This window comes from Carcharodon carcharias, chromosome 16 (genome assembly GCF_017639515.1).
Source record: "Carcharodon carcharias isolate sCarCar2 chromosome 16, sCarCar2.pri, whole genome shotgun sequence".
NCBI lineage: Eukaryota > Metazoa > Chordata > Chondrichthyes > Lamniformes > Lamnidae > Carcharodon > Carcharodon carcharias.
The window spans coordinates 62901911-62920473 of record NC_054482.1 but is presented as its reverse complement, the minus strand read 5'-3'; the positions used below and the strand labels follow the sequence as shown (position 1 = coordinate 62920473).

General features: G+C 41.8%; 1 protein-coding gene across 3 annotated transcripts in view; it reads right to left on the bottom strand.

Moving 5' to 3' along the window:
• Window positions 1-18563, bottom strand: part of LOC121288905 (cytochrome P450 4B1-like) — a 123588-nt gene that overhangs the window by 8058 nt on the left and 96967 nt on the right. For all 3 annotated transcript variants that reach the window (XM_041207756.1, XM_041207755.1, XM_041207753.1), the window contains 3 exons: window positions 9861-10051; window positions 5565-5698; window positions 220-284 (listed from right to left, as the gene is read on the bottom strand). In XM_041207756.1, coding sequence (XP_041063690.1) covers window positions 220-284; window positions 5565-5698; window positions 9861-10051 — 390 coding nt within the window. The remainder of the gene's footprint in view (window positions 1-219; window positions 285-5564; window positions 5699-9860; window positions 10052-18563) is intronic.

Genomic DNA, 18563 nt, shown 5'->3' with positions numbered 1-18563 from the left:
TATAAATATATCTAATAGGTATTTTTAGTAGCACATCTACATTTAAGTTTCAGACTAAAAATTTAACTTTTAAACTTGCAACGAGTAGGTTAATTCAATGGAAAACTATCCAATAGCGCTAGTATGGAGGTACTGGCGCAGTATACGGAAGCAAAGAGTGCATATTGTTAAGGTAATGGTGTGAACACTTCATACTCTAGTAATGGAGAAGGAAGTTACCTCTGGATTATCCCAGATCATAGGATTCCTGTGAATACAGTAGATGCTTACACCTACCAGGCAACCTGTGAAAATACAGATGAACATTAGTTACAGTTTCAAAACCATGCGGAGATATATTGCTTCCTTATGGTTTGTAAGGTCTCCTGTGCTTGGCATCATTTCCCTGCCATTCGTGTGTTATGATCAGGAGAGGGACAGTTTAAACTGCCCTGATTTCTTCTTACCACCTGTCCATAAACAGAGGGTGTTTGAATTAGTTATTTTTTAAAGAATAAGCAGTGGTGTGTGTTTCCAATCCCTCATTTTTTGGGGCTCATTTGTACTGATAGTCCACAGCAAATTCAAGTTAAGATTAACTCAGAAGGTTAGTTTATTTTGCACATTCAAAACCTGAAACAAAAGGAGCATTCACCACTTCCCACTCCCCACATTCACACAGTGAAAGGGGGATAGAGAAAAGGAGTTTTACTGTACAAGGCCACAGAAAAATTAATATTAGATCACGTGAGTTTCAGAGTCTAAAGTCAGAGTCCAGAAGGTTTTTCCTTCATGGTGGGGTTCCACTCCAAGTGTTTCTGGTTGGTTAAATGATAAGAAAATCCGTGAAACAAATGTTGCTGCTGCACGATGGGCTTTTCTGTGTTTATATCACTTGGAAGGCATTGATCAGACTTAGAATCAAGCAGGCTTTGAAGAGTTGAGACTGCTTACCCAGCCTGGCTGCTGGAGTTCTGTCCAGTTGATGTTAAAACAGCAGTCTGGCTGTGAAGGCCAAAGAAGTAATATGAAGCTGTCCAAAAAGCTTTGGTCATGTAACTTTCCTTTGCCACAATGACTTCAAAAGGGATGCTTATCCAGCACCTGGAATTGGCTTCGGTTTCAAGACTGATAATGTCTCAGTCATTAGTTGTTGAAAGGAGTGTCATCCATGTTGAGTGGCTAGCATTTGGAAAGCCATTGTCTCAGCATACTGCTGACTCTGTTAGCAAGGTTGGCTTATCAAATGCAAATGGCATCCCCATAGCTCAGTTTGAAATTGGTCTGAACATTACCAGGTGTGATGTGAGTCTGTTAGTAGCTCTCTAGGCGTAACAAAGTGTGACATTCCAGAAACTGAGAAAAGAATTCTTTTGTCCCTGAAACTCCTGGGGATAGCTCCCAAACAGAGGGGTCAACCTTGTGATCAAGTGAATTGTAACAACCATCATAACTTTCTTTGTTCAGCAGAAAAAGACCAGTTTTAAAAATGAACAGCAATATGGATTAAGATTTTTAAATATATAATGGTGGGTTTCTCTCTGTGTTGTGGGAACTCAGCACATGTATGCTCAAAATACCTTCCCCTTGTCCACATCTGGTAAATAGGATTGGTAACGAAGACAGAGAGTCCTAATATGTCATTTAGTCTCAATTTGTGCATGTTCATGAGGCTTCAGTCTGTATCAAGCAAAATTAGTCACCATCTAAATCAAAATCTGTCCAAAAATCAGAACAGCCAGACAACTAGCAGCAAGCCAGTGCTTTTATCTGGTAAACATGGTCCCACCTGTTTTTTAGTGCAAAAAGGAGTGGTAGGCACACAAAGATAATCCTAATTAAGTCCTCATTTCTATAATATTCTTGCTATTGTTTGAGGTGAGAGTGACTGCGTTTGACACCAAGGCCACATTTGACTGAGTATAGCATCAAGGAACCCTATCAAAACTGGAGTCAATGAGAATCAGGGGGAAAACTTTCCACCGGTTGGAGTCATACCTAGCACAAAAGAAAATGGTTATGGTTGTTGGAGGTCAATCATCTTAGTTCCAGGACATCATTGTAAGAGTTCTTCAGGGTAATGTCCTCAGCCCAACCATCTTCACCTGCTTCATCAATGACCTCCCTTCCATTATAAGGTCAGATAAGGGGATATTTGCTGATGTTTGCACAATTCAACACCATTTGCAACTCCTCAGATACTGAAGCAGTCCATGTTCAAATGCAGCAAGACCTGGACTATATCCAGGCTTGGGTTGACAAGCGGCAAATAACATTCACGCCACACAAGTGTTGGGGAATGACCATCTCCAACTAGAGAGAATCCAACCATTGTCCCTTGACATTCAATGGTATTACCATCACTGAATAACAGCAACATCCTGAGGGTTAGCATTGGCCAGAAACTGAACTGGACTGGCCATATAAATACTGTAGCTACAAGAACAGGTCAGAGGCTAGGAATCCTGCGATGATTAATCACCTCCTGACTCCCCAAAGCCTGTCCACCATCTACAAGGCACAAGTCAGGAACGTGATGAAATGCTCCCCATTTGCCTGGATAAGTGCAGCTCCAACAACACTCAAGAAGCTTGACACCGTCTAGGACAAAACAGCCCACTTGACTGGCACCACATCCACAAACATTCACTCACTCCACCACCAATGCACAGGAGCAGCAGTGTGTACTATCTAGAAATGCACTGCAGGTATTCACCAAGGCCCCTCAGACAGTACCTTCCGAACCCATGACCATCTAAAAAGACAAGGGCAGCAGATAGGTGGGAGCACCACCACCTGGAGGTTCCCCTCCAAGCCACACACCATCCTGACTTGGAAATATATTGCTGTTCCTTCACTATCACTGGGTCAAAATCCTGGAACTATACTGACACCACACAGACTGCAGCAGTTCAAGAAGGCAGCTCACCACCACCTTCTCATGGGCAACTAGGGATGGGCATTAAATGCTGGCCCAGCCAGCGAAACCCATATCCCATGAATGAATAAATATATATATGAATCTGCAGAGGTATATAAAGCACGAGCTTTCTTGGAACACATCTTATGGCTCTGGCTACATCTGCCACAAAGCTGCATGAGACACAAAATCATGTGATGCTGCATCACTTACTGTGATGATATACACAGTATCTGATTAGCAGATTGAAAGTTAGAATTGATCCATTACGCTACTAATTCCAAAAGTGGTTAAAAAAAAGCACAGGAAAATTTTTGTTCCTCATTGAGAGCTGTTTCTGCTGCGCTCTACATAATTGTAAAATATATATATTTTAGGGTGGGATAGCAGAGTGGGTTAGATTTTGGTCTTTCACCTCAGTGGCTTGAGCAAAATTCAGTACCAATCTCTCCTCTGGATAGGTCAATTCTGGGATGCGTGGCCTTTGGATCTTGGCTGAGGAGTTCTAATGCCAGGAAGGGAAGCAGATAAGGTTGGTAGGCAGGGAGGAAACACTGCTGCTCCTCCTAGCCCAAAATCAGTGCTCACTTCCCTTTAGCTGCCAAGGTCCCTAGGGCCTGGTAAATCTAACCGGTCAGGTTAAACCTGGAAGAGTGGTAAATATGAATTTGCAGTTTCATTATAATATTTAAATGTCTAACCTGTCTCCTGAGAACATATTGATTATCCATCACCTCATCCGATTGACCTTAAAACTGGAAGTGATGGGGTTGGGTGCAGGTTTGAGATTTTTAAAAATTATAACATTCAACTTACCCATTTTTTTTGTGGCCAGTCATTCCAGTTACAGTGACAAGAAGGCAAAGCATAAGATCGTTGATTCAGCACTAAAAGTAGCATTCTCACTCTGACAGGAATTGGAAAAATGTCACAATGGTAGATGAGAGCATGCTCCACTGAAGTTGGGCAAAGGTACAAGCAGGGGGTAGACTAGAGGAAGATTACTCTGGATTTAACATTGTGACCTGGCAGCGTTTGACACCAGGTTCCAATATTCAGCCGCTCCGTTACTGTTCCACCATCAAATTTACTGGTACTTTCCACCGGGCAGCGTACACACTAGCCTCATTGCTGCATGTAAATCAGGGTCCAATAATGACATACTGGCCTCAAAATGGCTTGGGCTTCCTGCTGGCAGGGTTGTACCAGGCTTACAATTAAAATCTACCCACAGATTTCTGAATTGAAATGAACTGCAATCCATTTCCTTGATGAATGAAAAGCAATGATTAATTCTGCAGTTAAGAACTTAAAGGAGGAATGAAATAAGCTGACAACAAACAAAGTATAATTTGCACTGTCATGTACTTTGTCCACCTTAGGGGAACAGAGTACAGGATAGTGAAAATGGTTCAATTTCTTCAGGGTGGTGAATAACCACAGGTTAAGCTGCTGGAATCACTAACCCGATGAAATTTCCCCATATGCACAAAGGTAGCTGAGGGTATCAAATAAAATTAATGATCTACACTATTCAAAATTGACCAGTTGCTTTCCCTAGAGGGTCACAGCAGCATTTGATGGACATCTATATCTAACATTACCCTTATACCATGTTTATTTTTAAAAGAATGTATTGACATAGCATTAACTGTGTTTGATGGGAGCATAATCTATCCTCTCTGTGTGAAAACAAGCACCTACTTAGCCAGAAAATTCTTTGGTTCTTTGTTTGCAAACCAAACAGAGGCATAAGCACAGAAAAAGAACAGTTTGTCAACATTCAGCAATCTGTTCTCCCGTGAAGCTTACTCAACAGGGCAGTGAAAATTATTTTATATTTTAGCATATGAAAAACTCTTGAATCCAACATTGTGGGCAGAATCTGCCTGGCCTCATGGAGGAGAGATGGAGGCAGGATCGGGAGCAAAATTTGAAACTTGCACATCTGGTCAGCTCTCTGATACGTTTCCACTTCCAAGCAATTTGGAGGTTAACCCTGCAGCAGCTACTCGCCTGGCAGTGGTGGATAGCTAATCAGGCCAATTCAGGGACCAATTGTGGGAAAGTTACTAATATCGGCAGGATCTCCCCGGTATCAGACTGGCCCTCTACCCAGTTGGAAGCTGGTAATGCCTTCTAGGCGGCCCCTGGTGGCAGGAGGGAAGGCAAAGGCAGTGCACAGCATCACCGACCTTATTCCAACCAATGCTGAGAACCCTCCTACCGGACTATCTGCCTCAGGAATCCGCCCGCTGTCCTTAATTTGAGGGTAACGGAGGCAGCCTGTTAACCCACTTAATACCTTACAGCATAATGGGTAGCACAAGCTACAAATATAGAGGAGGAAAAAGCAAAAAAGCCACAGAGAAGACCTGGCAATGGTAAGATATAGAATCCACCTGTTCGAAGTTAAACTCTGAGTTCCAACCTCCTATTTTAAAAGAAGCTTTCTTAAGCTTAGCTCCTAAAGTTATGATTTTGATCAGATAAACAACTATTACTGTGCTCGCATATGACATAATTACCTGTCATGCTCATGATGTTGTTAACATTGTACTCTCTGCAGGTGTTTTAAAGTAGATTCAGAGTTTTAAGTACAAACTGAAAACATCACAGTTTAATAAGAATTTTCTAATATCATAAATGTACTAATAAATGAAACCTTCAGGTATCTTCCTCCCATCAAAGAAAGTGAGCGGTTTGGTCAGCCTCCTGGATATTCCTGGGACAGGGGGGCAAAGTCGCAGAGACTCCTTTATGCACATTGTAATGTAAGGCATCTTACTGAGCAATTCCCTGCCAAGGAACAGAAGGATGTAACTTAGTAAGACAAGGGTGAATGTATGAGCAAATACTGAAGAGCACAAGGGCAGAAATTTGTCAGCACCTGATAAGATCCGAACATGCCCACAAACCGGGTGCCCCAATGTTGGCCCAAAATTGCACCTCAGGCCTCATTAATGTTAATTGAGAAAGCTACTAACCCTTGCTTTTTCATTTAAAGAAACAAATTCAGAGTCACTTGTAGTCAGGGAAGTACTCCAGCTTTTTCCAATCCCACTGCAATGATTCTTGCCCAGTGACTGCTTAAAAATCCAGAGTGGAGCAGGCCCAGCCGTGGTTGAGGACAATGACAGATTTTCCCTGGCAACTGGAAATATTGTGAGTTGGTGGTCAGTGGGAGATTTGGAATGATGATCATGGGGTTGGCAGGGTGAGGTTGGTACCGGGAGTGATTGAGAGTTGTGCCGGGTGGGGCAGCAAATCACTGCAGAAGATTTGTCAAGGGGTCGTGGGGTTTCACTCCTGCTCGTTCTGGATCACAAGCAGTCTTTAAGAAGCACTGATTTGCTTTATCTGGCCAGTGTTAAACTCAAATGGCTGCAAAAATCTGTGGAACAGAACTGCACTAACATATTATAATCATGAGTTACTTGGATGACTCTAAACATACCGTGGTTAAACCAAAACAGATGGGTTCGCAGTAAGTTTTACATATTTGTAAATTTAACTCCTTCTACCCATCATACGGTGTCCATAGAGTGGTTTTAAATTGTCCCCAAAATTTTAATCTCATTCCTGTTATGTTAGCTCTTCAACATCAGTGATTTTCTGCAGTTGTTCACGTGAAGATTGTGAGACACTCTTTTCAATCAAGGCTGATGAGGTCAGCCCTTGATATGGTTAGTTAAGTTTGGGTAGAGACGGGTGACACTGAGATTGTAGATGCGATTTTTCAATTGGTTATGCCAGTATACAGTGAAGGTAACCGATTCGAATATATGGTGGTGCTCTGTAATGCTTTATCTCTGCCTGTTTAATGTATCATCCATATTTCTGGAGGGTGAGATAATGGGGCACAGGAAGCTCCCACATGAAACTAGTGGGAGAACCATTTCAACATGCTGCCTCACTGACAGCAGTTAGATAACTACAATTTCCTGATGCTTGTATACGCTTAATGCAGAGTCATCTTTACATGCACACAAAATAGGCTCATAGGATGCTAGGGATAGCTCAATAAGCAGAAGTTCATTAAAGAGCACCTTAAAAAGATTCTTTATGTAACTTCTGGTCCATCGCTCAAACATATTTCTTGTTCATTTTTTCTCTTTTCCTGCCATCCTTTAGGTGTTTGGGAATATGTGCATCAATTGTGGCACAGCCATTTAATCACAGCAGGGACAATAGTGCCACAATAAGTTTCCCCATCAAAATTCTCCAATTTATGCTTTCTGAAGCAAGGAGGCCAAATGGAAGGATGCAAATCAAGTCAGACTGCATGAAATGCGCTCTGCCACTATTCTGTACCCTCAGATGGACTTATACACTGGCAACTGTCAAAGCAGCAATAGCTGCACCACCTGGGGTTCACAAGGAAGGGTCATGCCACATGCTGGAACCTGACCTGGAGCCAAACTCAACCACACACCAGGAGCTGTTTACTGGCCATTTTTTTAAAGGCCACTCCATTAGGACTTGAGTCCTAACCTTAGTACTAGGGAAAATACTAGAGTCCATTATAAAAGATGTGATAACAGGACACTTAGAAAATATCAACTGGATTAGACAAAGCCAACATGGTTTTATGAAATCATGTCTGACACACCTACTGGAGTTTTTTGAGGACATAACTAGCAGGACAGATAACGGAGAATCAGTGGATGTGGTGCATTGGATTTTCAGAAAACTTTTGATAAAGTCCCACATAAGAGGTTAGGGCGTAAAATTAAAGCACATGGGATTGAGGGTAATATATTGACATGGATTGAGAATTGGTTAGCAGACAAGAAAAACACAGTAGGAATAAATGGGTCTTTTTCAGAGTGGCATGCAGTGACTAGTGGGGTTACCACAGGGATCAATGCTTGGGCCCCAGCTATTCACAATATATATCAATGATTTGGATGAGGGGACCAAATGTAATATTTCCACGTTTTTTGATGACACGAAACCTGGTGGGAATGTGAGCAATGAGGAGGGCGTTAAGAGGCTGAAAGGCATTTTGGACAGGTTGAGTGAGTGGGCAAATACATGGCAGATGCAGTATAACTTGGATAAGTGTGAAGTTATCCACTTTGGTAGGAAAAACAGAATGGCAGAGTATTATTTAACTGGTGACAGATCGGGGAATGTTGATGTACAAAGTGACTTGGATGCCCTTGTACACCAGTCACTGAAAGTGAGCATGCAGATGCAGCAAACAGTTAGGAAGGCAAATGGTATGTTGGCCTTCATTGCGAAAGGACTTGAGTACAGGAGCAAAAATGTCTTCCTGCTGCTATATAGGGTCTTGGTGAGACTACACCTGGAGTATTGTGTGCAGTTTTGGTCTCCTTACCTAAGAAAGGATATACTTGCCATAGAGGGAGTGCAGCGAAGGTTCACCAGACTTATTTCTGAGATGGCAGGATTGTCGTATGAGGAGAGGTTGGACCGACTAGGCCTGTATTCACTGGAGTTTATAAGAATGAGAGGAGATCTCACTGAAACATATAAAATTCTGACAGAGATGAACAGACTGGATGCAGGGATGACGTTCCCTCTGGCTGGGGGTTCTAGAACAAGGGGTCACAGTCTCAGGATACAGGGTAGCCCATTTAGGACTGAGATGAGGAGAAACATCTTCACTAAGGTGGTGGTGAACCTGTGGAATTCTCTACCATAGAAAGTTGTGGAGGCCAAGTCACTGAATATATTTACAAAGGAAATAGATAGATTTCTGGATTCTAAAGGCATCATGGGGTATGGGGAGAGAGTGGGAGTATGGCATTGAGATAGAGGATCAGCCATGATCATATTGAATGGCAGAGCAGGCTCAAAGAGCTGAATGACTTACTGCCGTTCCTATTTTCTATGTTTCTATGTAAACTGCTCAAGATACAAATTTCAATTAGGATCTTACCATTGGCATTATGATCCCATTTTCATTTGTAAGATGTCCAATCCCTGTTTCAGGTGGTTACCCTGGACACTTAAGAGTTACCCATTACAAATTTGGAGGCTAACATACTTCAAGGGATGATTGAGTGCAAAAGATTGAGATAGAAAATTGGGGTCCTAATGTTCATTTTACACTCATAAAATGGGTGAAGCAATATTTGAATTTCTCCCCACCCCCTACCCATTATCCTCTTTTCTATTTCATCACCAATTAGAGTATATTACTCTGCATTTTACTTCTCTATGTTCTCTTTGGGTATACCTGTCATCTGTCATTGTTCTGCCCAGATTTTATATATTAAATGCTACATCATCTCAATCTGTGATATACCTGTCCTTTTCTATTAGTAAAAGATTTAAATTTTAGATTGCTCCTTTCATGAACACAAGATGTCCCAAGCACTTTACAGCCAATTCCGTACTGTTAAAGCATGGTCTCTGTGGTAATATAGGAAACGTGGCAACTAGTTTGCGCACAACAAGCATGCATATAGTGTAATGTGATAATGACCTGATAATCTATCGCTCTTAGTAGTGATGTTTGACTGACAAGTACTGGCTTGGACACACTGGAGAACTTTCCTGCTCTTCTTCAAAATATTACCACAGGAGCTTTTTCATCCATCTGCTGTTTCATCCGAAAGACAGCGCCAGATGTATTTATCATGGAAAAATAGTACAAATAAAAGCAAGTTGTAATAGTGAAAATTATTCTGGAATATTTATGCTACAGTGCAAACTCATCTCCAGCTATCATTAATAATCAGCAGCACAGATAGCATAAAATTGTGCAAGTGTCAGAGCAACAATGGTTGTGCAGTCTGTGGTTCATAAGTAAGGAGTGTTGTATTGAATGCTGGAAATGAATCTGAAGTCAAACCCTCATAGTGGCTGTTACCTGGCCAAGAGAAATTCTGCAGAATCATTCTGACATAATGGCTTCAAAGCCTGATTATGTGCAGTTGATTCTGTGTCATGTAGCAACAAATAAAAGCAAGATTAGATTAAAACTCACCATTCAATTTCTTTAAGGCCCTCCAGAAGTTCCTGGATTTCCTCTCTACACTTTTGCTGATGTTCTGGGTGTTGGGCCAGACAGTACAAGAGCCAGGAGATACCACTTGCAGTAGTGTCATGGCCCTCAAACATAAACGTGTCCACCTCTGCTCGAATTTCTTCATCTGATAATCCTTTTCCCTCTTCATCCTGCAGCACAACATTAGATGGCCTTTGAAAGGAACTCATCCTTGAACTCATCATTCAACATATCGTACAAAAAAACCCCCTGAGATTAATGCCTTTAAGCAACACCAATGTTCCCAACTACACTGCATGTAATTGTTCATTCTGGACTGTACTCAATGGCATGATTTTCTCTGTAGTCTTTTGCAGCCAACTTGTAAACACATTTAGGAAGATTTCCTTCAGTGAGTAAGTATGGAGAAATAGTTCTGACTGTGTTCACAATTTCCCCATAAATACTGATTCAAGGAAGTATAGCCAAATCAGTTTGTAGTGTCACTATCCAACATGAGGAAATCACCTCCCCTGTTTTTTAACAGTAGTCAACACAGACTTTGAGTGGCAAAGGACCACAAAAAAAAAATCACACCCAATGACTTGTTCAAATAGGATCAATTGATGTCACGGGATCATGCTATATTGTAAGCAATGACAAATAAATATTCAACGCAATGTTTAAGTCCAGTGTATGGCGATTAAGGGCTAATTTTCTAAACTTATGTCCATGGCAGAGAGCCTCAATCACCCCACATAGATATTGGAAATTAGGGCAAATTTACTTGTGCCTTTTTGAAATGAATGGTAGAAGATTGTGTGCAGCACATGCCTGCATTTCTGATACGTGCTCCCAAAGACGAAGGCTTCTCACCAAGAGTGCAAAGCTGTCAGGTTTCCTCTGGAATTCCTGTGCTGTGCAGTGTATGAATATTGGCAGTTTAAGTTGGATTGCTGCCTGAAATTCAGTCCAGATGTGCAACATCTCACATTTCAATCCTTCCAAGTGATTACTTTCCCAAAGCAATAAGTACTTTTGCTAGTTGCAGAGTTTCAGTTACAAATAACTGGAATCTGGTGACCCTCAATCTCTCTGAGCTGTGTGCTAGGTGAGTTTTCCATGTGAGTCTGCCACATCTAGATCTATGGCGACAGACCAGTATTGCTACATTTAAGTTGCCTTGTGTAAGCATCAAGGCTTCTGGTGGGGGTGTGTCTTTTTCCTTGAGTCTTTAAACAAAGCTTTACTTAGTTAACAAAACATGAATCTACAGCAGTTCTGTCGAAGGGTCATGAGGACTCGAAACATCAACTCTTTTCTTCTCCGCCGATGCTGCCAGACCTGCGGAGTTTTTCTAGGTAATTCTGTTTTTGTTATGAATCTATAGCAAACTGACAAGTTGTCAGCAATGTTTGCTTGAAGCTAGTAAAGTTGTGGGTAAACCAGCTGGAACAAATTGGCTAGAAACCTTTAGTAACCCACAGCTTCATATTCTAAAATCTTACAAACTTTAAGGATCCAAACTCATTGTACTCTTAAAATGAATAGCGTTATATATAAATGTCAAAAATGTTGACTACTAATTTGGCTTTTAGACTAGAGGACACAGGTTTAAAATTAGTAGCTCTCCAGTGAAACTAGAAGTGTGAAGAAACCTTTATTCCTTCCCACTTATGTGCTTTAAACCTGTACGGCATTCCCAATGGACAGGGCTGCAAGTGTACTGATGTGATGACCCAAAACATGAATGTGACATCCAACAGCAAAGGATACTGCTCAACAAACAACTAATTATTCTCTGACTATCACCAAATGATTATACAAGTGAGTGGATGATTTCCAGGAAATGCCCACAAGGTTCACATCTTAAAGGAATTATTGGATCCCCAGTATTTCAGGTTAAAGATAAGTTGCATAGATAGGTCCCCCTATTACTCCAGGCTAAGGAGTTTAATAGCTGGTTTCTTCAAAACATGTATCACCATAGCTTGAAACCTGGCTCACAACACTGCTCCACAACTTCCAGCAAACAGAATATAATGACGTGCATTTGAGAGGCACAAGGCTAATCAAACAGATATTGATTTGCTAAGCAATGGTTTGAATGTATGAATTACACTGGAATACTCCATAATGTCTGAGAGCTGGCAGAATGGCACTGCTGTGGTACATGCTGCATTACATTGTCATTGAAAGATACTCATTTGTGGAAGAACAGCAGCTGTGGTCAAGGTCAGTGAATGCATCTTCACAGGCCATATCTTTACAAATGAAGCATTAGCCTGCCTCATCGTTCTATTTGTAAAGTAGCAGGGGTGGAGGAGAATAAAAGAGAGCGTGGCGGATAGTGCATGCCTAATTGGGGCCAACAGTAGCAGCGGTGGAGAGAGAGAGAGGAGGGAGAAAGCACGGACCTTCCATAGTGTATTTCCAAAAAACAGGAGTAATGTCACAGAAAAGGTGATTGGTAAGTGCTGTAAGCTGCAAGGCTATGGGCCGGGTACAGGAAGGTGGGATTAGAAAGGGCACCTGGGTGTCCTCAGGCTGGCATGGACAAGATGGGCCGAATGGCCTCCTTCTATTCTGTAACTTTTCTATGGTTCTATGGTTGGGAGGTACTAAAGTCTTTTTTCTCTAATTTAGGGCAGTGGCTTATATTAAGACTGAGAAACTATTATGTAATATATTAAATTTATAGCTTAATTAGTTAAACTAGTTATGTGACCACAAATAATCAGTGAATAATTGGACAAAAAGAGAGGCCTAGTAGAGGAGCACCACTGTGAGTCTGAATCAAACATGAGGGAAAAAAATTATTGCAAAGTGGTGTCACAGGTCAAGAATTTAGGTGGAATTTAACTGACATCGCTGGAGCAGGCATGGTAGCAGCGGGCCAGGAGAATTGGGCAGGAGTATCTGCATCTTATTCCCAGTATCAGGAAAACTATCTCCAATTAATTTGGGGATGGGAAGGGGCACTGAATGCCACCTCCTGCCCTTGCATCCAGCCTCACATTTGCCTCCACATTTAAGAAAGGATATATTTGCAATGGAGGTGGTACATCAAAGCTTCACTAAATTGGGCCCTGGGATGAGGGAGTTGTCTTAGAGGCTAAGTAAATTGGGCTTAAATTGAGTTTATATTCTCTTGGAGTTTAGAAGAATGAGAGGAGATCTCATTGAAACTGACAAAATTCTGAAGGGGCTTGATAGTGTAGGTGCTGTGAGATTGTTTCCATTGGTTGGGAAATCTAAAACACTGAGGCACAGTTTCAGGATAAGGGGCCAATCATTTAGGACTGAGATGAGGACAAATTACTTCACTCAAAGGATTGTGAAATCTTTGGAATTCTTGACCCCAAAGAGTTGTAGATGCTCCATTGTTGAATTTAGTTAAGGCTGACATAGACAGATTTTTGGTCTCCCAGGGAATTAAGGGATAGGGGGAGCAGGCAGGTAAGTAAAGTTGAAACCCAAGATCAGCCATGATCATATTGATTGGCGGAGCGGGCTCAACAGGCCATGTGGTCTAATCCTGCTCCTATTTGTTGTGTTCTTGCATTCCTTTCATTCCACGGTCAACACAAGAAAACCGTGGGAATGAATATGGGTTGATTTTTTTTTGAAGTGGATGGAAAGACCACTTTGTTTTGGTCAATATCTATAGCAAGTGGATAAATATTTACACTATGCTCAATACCACAAGTGCTAAGACTATTGAGGTTTTGAGAAATTGGTCTGCAATTTATGGATTACCAGAGGTGCTAGTGTCAGAAAACGGTCCACGTTAACATGAGAAGAGTTTGAAATATTTCTGAGCAAGAATGAAATCAAACCCACTCCAATGCCACCACATCACCCAGCAAGGAAATGAAGTGTACAGATTGTGAACAGATCTTTGTATTTGCTAGGTGACAAACTAGACCGTAATTTCCATGTTTCTCTATGACACAGGTTTGGTAATTGTCTGTTCTCTTACAGAATAACCCCACAGTCCACAACAGGTTGCCCACTTTACAAGTTAGCATTTAAATATACTCCGAAGAAAAGGTTTAGTTTGCTTACGCCAGTTGTCAATAGCAAAGTAAGAGAAAAGCAAGACGAAGTGAAGATGAATCATAATACACCAGGCATGAAACTTATAGAGTTCAGTGCTGATCAGAAGGTCATGCTGAAAAACCAACGAGGCGATAAGGAGAAAAGGTTGAGCAGGTTGGGCCTATACACAATTGAATTTAGAAGAATGAGAGGTGATCTTTATTGAAACATAAAATTTTGAGGGGGATTGACAGGGTAGATGCTGAGAGGATGTTACCCCTCGTGGGAGAATCAAAAGCAAGGGAGCACAGTTTCAAAATAAAGGGTCTCCAATTTAAGATGGAGATGAGGAGGAACTTCTTCTCTCAGAATGTGGTTAGTGTTTGGAATTCTCTTCCCCAGTGAGCAGTGGCGGTTGAGTCGTTGAATATTTTCAAGGCTGAGTTACTCAGATTTTTGATATACAATGGAGCCAAGGGTTTTGGGTGGCAGGAAGGAAAGTGGATAAAGGCCGATTAGCCATGATCTTATTGGATGGTGGAGCAGACTCAATGGGCCAAATGGCCTATTCCTGTTCCAATTTCTTATTTTCTTATGTAAGTGTGTAATTGGAGTTGTTATAAACAGATTAGGTGCAGTTTAGTATACTTAGTGAACATTAGAAAGAAACTCTGACAGTGTCATGTGGATCATTTGCTTGAAGGGGGAAATCTGACAAGGAGGGAGAATGACCTATCTCTTGTAGTCCACATTCCTCCTACACAGCAAGTTAAAGACATTGTCAAACTTAAAGGAAGAGCATATAATTATGCAAAGACGGGTGACAGGTGAGAAGATTGGAAAGAATATAAAGAACAGCAAAGGATGACAAAAAGATTAATAAGGAGGGAAAAATTAGAATATGAAAGAAAGCTAGCTAGTAATATAAAGATGGACAGTAAGAGTTTCTAGAGATGTTTGAATAAGAAAAGAGTTAACAAAGTGAGCATTGGTCCTATAGAAAGTGTGTCTGGGGAATTGATAAAGAAAAGTAAGGAGATGAATTAAACAAGTATTTTGCTTTGGTCTTCACTATAGAGGACACAAGTACCAAATAGCTGTAAGTCAGGAAATGGAAGGGAGGGAGGAACTCAGGAAAATTACAATCACCAGGGAAGTGGTATTGAGCAAATTGTTGGGGCTGCGGGCTGACAAATCTCCAGGTCTAGATGGGCTTCACCCTAAACTCTTGAAAGAAGTGGCTTGTGAGATAGTTGATGCATTGGTTTTAATTTTACAAAATTCCCTAGATTTGGGGAAGGTTCCATTAAATTGGAAAATAGCAAATATAAGCCCTTTATTCAAAAAGGGAGGGAGACAGAAAGCAGGAAACTATAGGCCAGTTAGCCTAGCATCTGTCATAGGGAAAATGTTAGAAGCTATTATTAAAGATGATATAGTAACGCACTTAGAAAAATTCAAGGCAATCAGGCAGAGACAACATGGTTTTGTAAAAGGGAAATCCACGTTTAACCAATTTATTGGAATTATTTAAAGGAGTCACATGTACTGTGGATAAAGGGGAACCGGTGGATGTACTGTACTTAGATTTCCAGAAAGCATTTGATAAAGTGCCACATCAAAGGTTATTGCAGAAAATAAAAGCTCATGGTGTGGGGAGTAACATATTGGCATGGATAGAAGATTGGCTAGTTAACAGGAAGCAGAAAGTTGGCATAAATGGGTCTTTTTCTGGTTGGTAGGATGTGATGATTGGTATGCCACAGGGATCAGTGCTAGGACTTCAAATTTTTACAATTTTTATAAATGACTAGGATGAAGGGACTGAAGGAATGGTGGCTAAATTTGCTGATGACACAAAGGTAGGTAGGAAAGTAAATTGTGAAGAGGATGTAAGGAGGCTACAAAGTGACATAGATAGGTTAAGTGAGTGGGCAAAGATCTAGCAAATGGCGTTTAATGTGAGCAAATGTGAAATTGTTCATTTTGGCAGGAAGAATAAAAAAGAAGCAACATTTCTAAATGGTGAGAGATTGCAGAGCTTGAGATTCAGAGGGATCTGTGTGCCCTACTGCATGAGTCACAAAAGGTTAGTTTGCAGGTGCAGCAGGTAATTAGGAAAGCTAATAGAATGTTATAATTTATTGTGAGGAGAACTGATTACAAAAGTAGGGAGGTTACAGGGCATTGGTGAGACCACATCTGGAGTATTGGGTTATTCTATGAAGCAAAAAAATTTCCAGAGCTAAAAAAGGTGGGGAATGGAATGAGCTGAGTAGCCCTTACAGAAAGCCAGCAGGCACAATGGACTAAATGGCCTCTTTCTCTGCTGTTACCATTCTTTGATGCATTCTAATTATGAATCACTACATCCAACTCATTCATCTAATAACAATCTCTATCAAGCATGATTTATGCATAATATTCAGTCTCACCTTATCCTCACAAACTTAGGACAGCTGAAAATTTCACACCCACATTGTATAGCTTGCATACAATGCCAGATATTCAATTGCAACAGGCACATCATCCAAACATATTGCACCATGCTCACGGATAACACTTCCCTCTTTCTTGCAGGACCAGATGGCCTATAATCAGGGACAGCAGGAGCTAACTGGTGGAGTCAAGCATGGTTGCATGTTTTCATCTCCATGCTGGAGACAGTGCTAGCAATCATCGTGTTTGTGGCAATGACTAAGAGTATGGCCAGTGGCGCGGCTGAAGTAATAGAGGATCTTCCTATCAAATCCACTTCACACATCCCAGCTGTCCAGTTTTAATACAATGCTACTTGGAAGTGCATACTGTGACTAGTTCTTAATGCCCATTTTGTGTGAGCTGGTTAAGCTCAGCATGATACATTCGTAAAACATGTGAAATTGCAGCATAGCTCATTATCATTAAACTGTTCAAAAGCCAGCCGTAAAATAGAATCTGTGGAAACCCAATGGAGAGCTGATGAAGTTAGAGAAATGTCCAACATTCCTAGCTCCTGTGCCTAATTGTACCAGCTAGGATGATTCTGTTGGATATAAAATTTATCTGCACTAGGATAAAGTTGAAAGTTGATGTGCTGAGTATTATTGAAAATAATAATGAAATATGATGTGTGATTAACATGATATAAATACGGTTGTAGGACATAAACAAGTGCAACTCCTATGTGATACATTATTTTAAGGAGTAGGTGTTGAGGGTTTCTCCTATGTTTGCTGTAAGCCAAATATGATTTAACCGGATTACCTGGAAAAACTCAGCAGGTCTGGCAGCATCGGCGGAGAAGAAAAGAGTTGACGTTTCGAGTCCTCATGACCCTTCGACCGAACTGAGTGAATCCAAGAAAGGGGTGAAATATAAGCTGGTTTAAGGTGTGTGAACAGAGTCCCGAACAATCCCCATCCACCACTACTCTCCTCCGTCTGGCTGAACTTGTTCTCACACTGAACAATTTCTCCTTCAACTCCTCTCACTTCCTCCAAATAAAAGGTGTGGCTATGGGTACCCGCATGGGCCCCAGCTATGCCTGTCTCTTTATGGGGTATGTGGAACATTCCTTGTTCCAGTCCTACTCCGGACCCCTTCCACAACTCTTTCTCCGGTACATCGATGATTACTTCGGTGCTGCTTCACGCTCTCATCGGAACTTGGAAACATTTATTAATTTTGCTTCCAATCTCCACCCCTCCACCATTTTCACGTGGTCCATCTCTGACACTTCCCTTCCCTTCCTTGACCTCTCTGTCTCAATCTCTGGTGATAGACTGTCCACCAATATCCATTACAAACCTACTGACTCTCACAGCTATCTTGACTACAGCTCCTCACACCCCGCTTCCTGTAAGGACTCCATCCCATTCTCTCAGTTCCTTCGCCTCCGTCGCATCTGTTCCGATGATGCTACCTTCAAAAACAGTTCCTCTGACATGTCCTCCTCCTTCCTTAACCGAGGTTTTCCACCCACGGTCGTTGACAGGGCCCTCAACCACGTCCGGCCCATCTCCCGCACATCCGCCCTCACGCCTTCTCCTCCCTCCCAGAAACATGATAGGGTTCCCCTTGTCCTCACTTATCACCCCACCAGCCTCCGCATTCAAAGGACCATCCTCTGCCATTTCCGCCAACTCCAGCATGATGCCACCACCAAACACATCTTCCCTTCACCCCCCCCTATCGGCATTCCGTAGGGATCGTTCCCTCCGGGACACCCTGGTCCATTCCTCCATCACCCCCTACTCATCAACCCCCTCCTATGGCACCACCCCATGCCCACGCAAAAGATGCAACACCTGCCCCTTCACTTCCTCTCTCCTCACCGTCCAAGGACCCAAACACTCCTTTCAAGTGAAGCAGCATTTCACTTGCATTTCCCCCAACTTAGTCTACTGCATTCGTTGCTCCCAATGTGGTCTCCTCTACATTGGAGAGACCAAACGTAAACTGGGCGACCGCTTTGCAGAACACCTGCGGTCTGTCCGCAAGAATGACCCAAACGTCCCTGTCGCTTGCCATTTTAACACTCCACCCTGCTCTCTTGCCCACATGTCTGTCCTTGGCTTGCTGCATTGTTCCAGTGAAGCCCAATGCAAACTGGAGGAACAACAGCTCATCTTCCAACTAGGCACTTTACAGCCTTCCGGACTGAATATTGAATTCAACAAC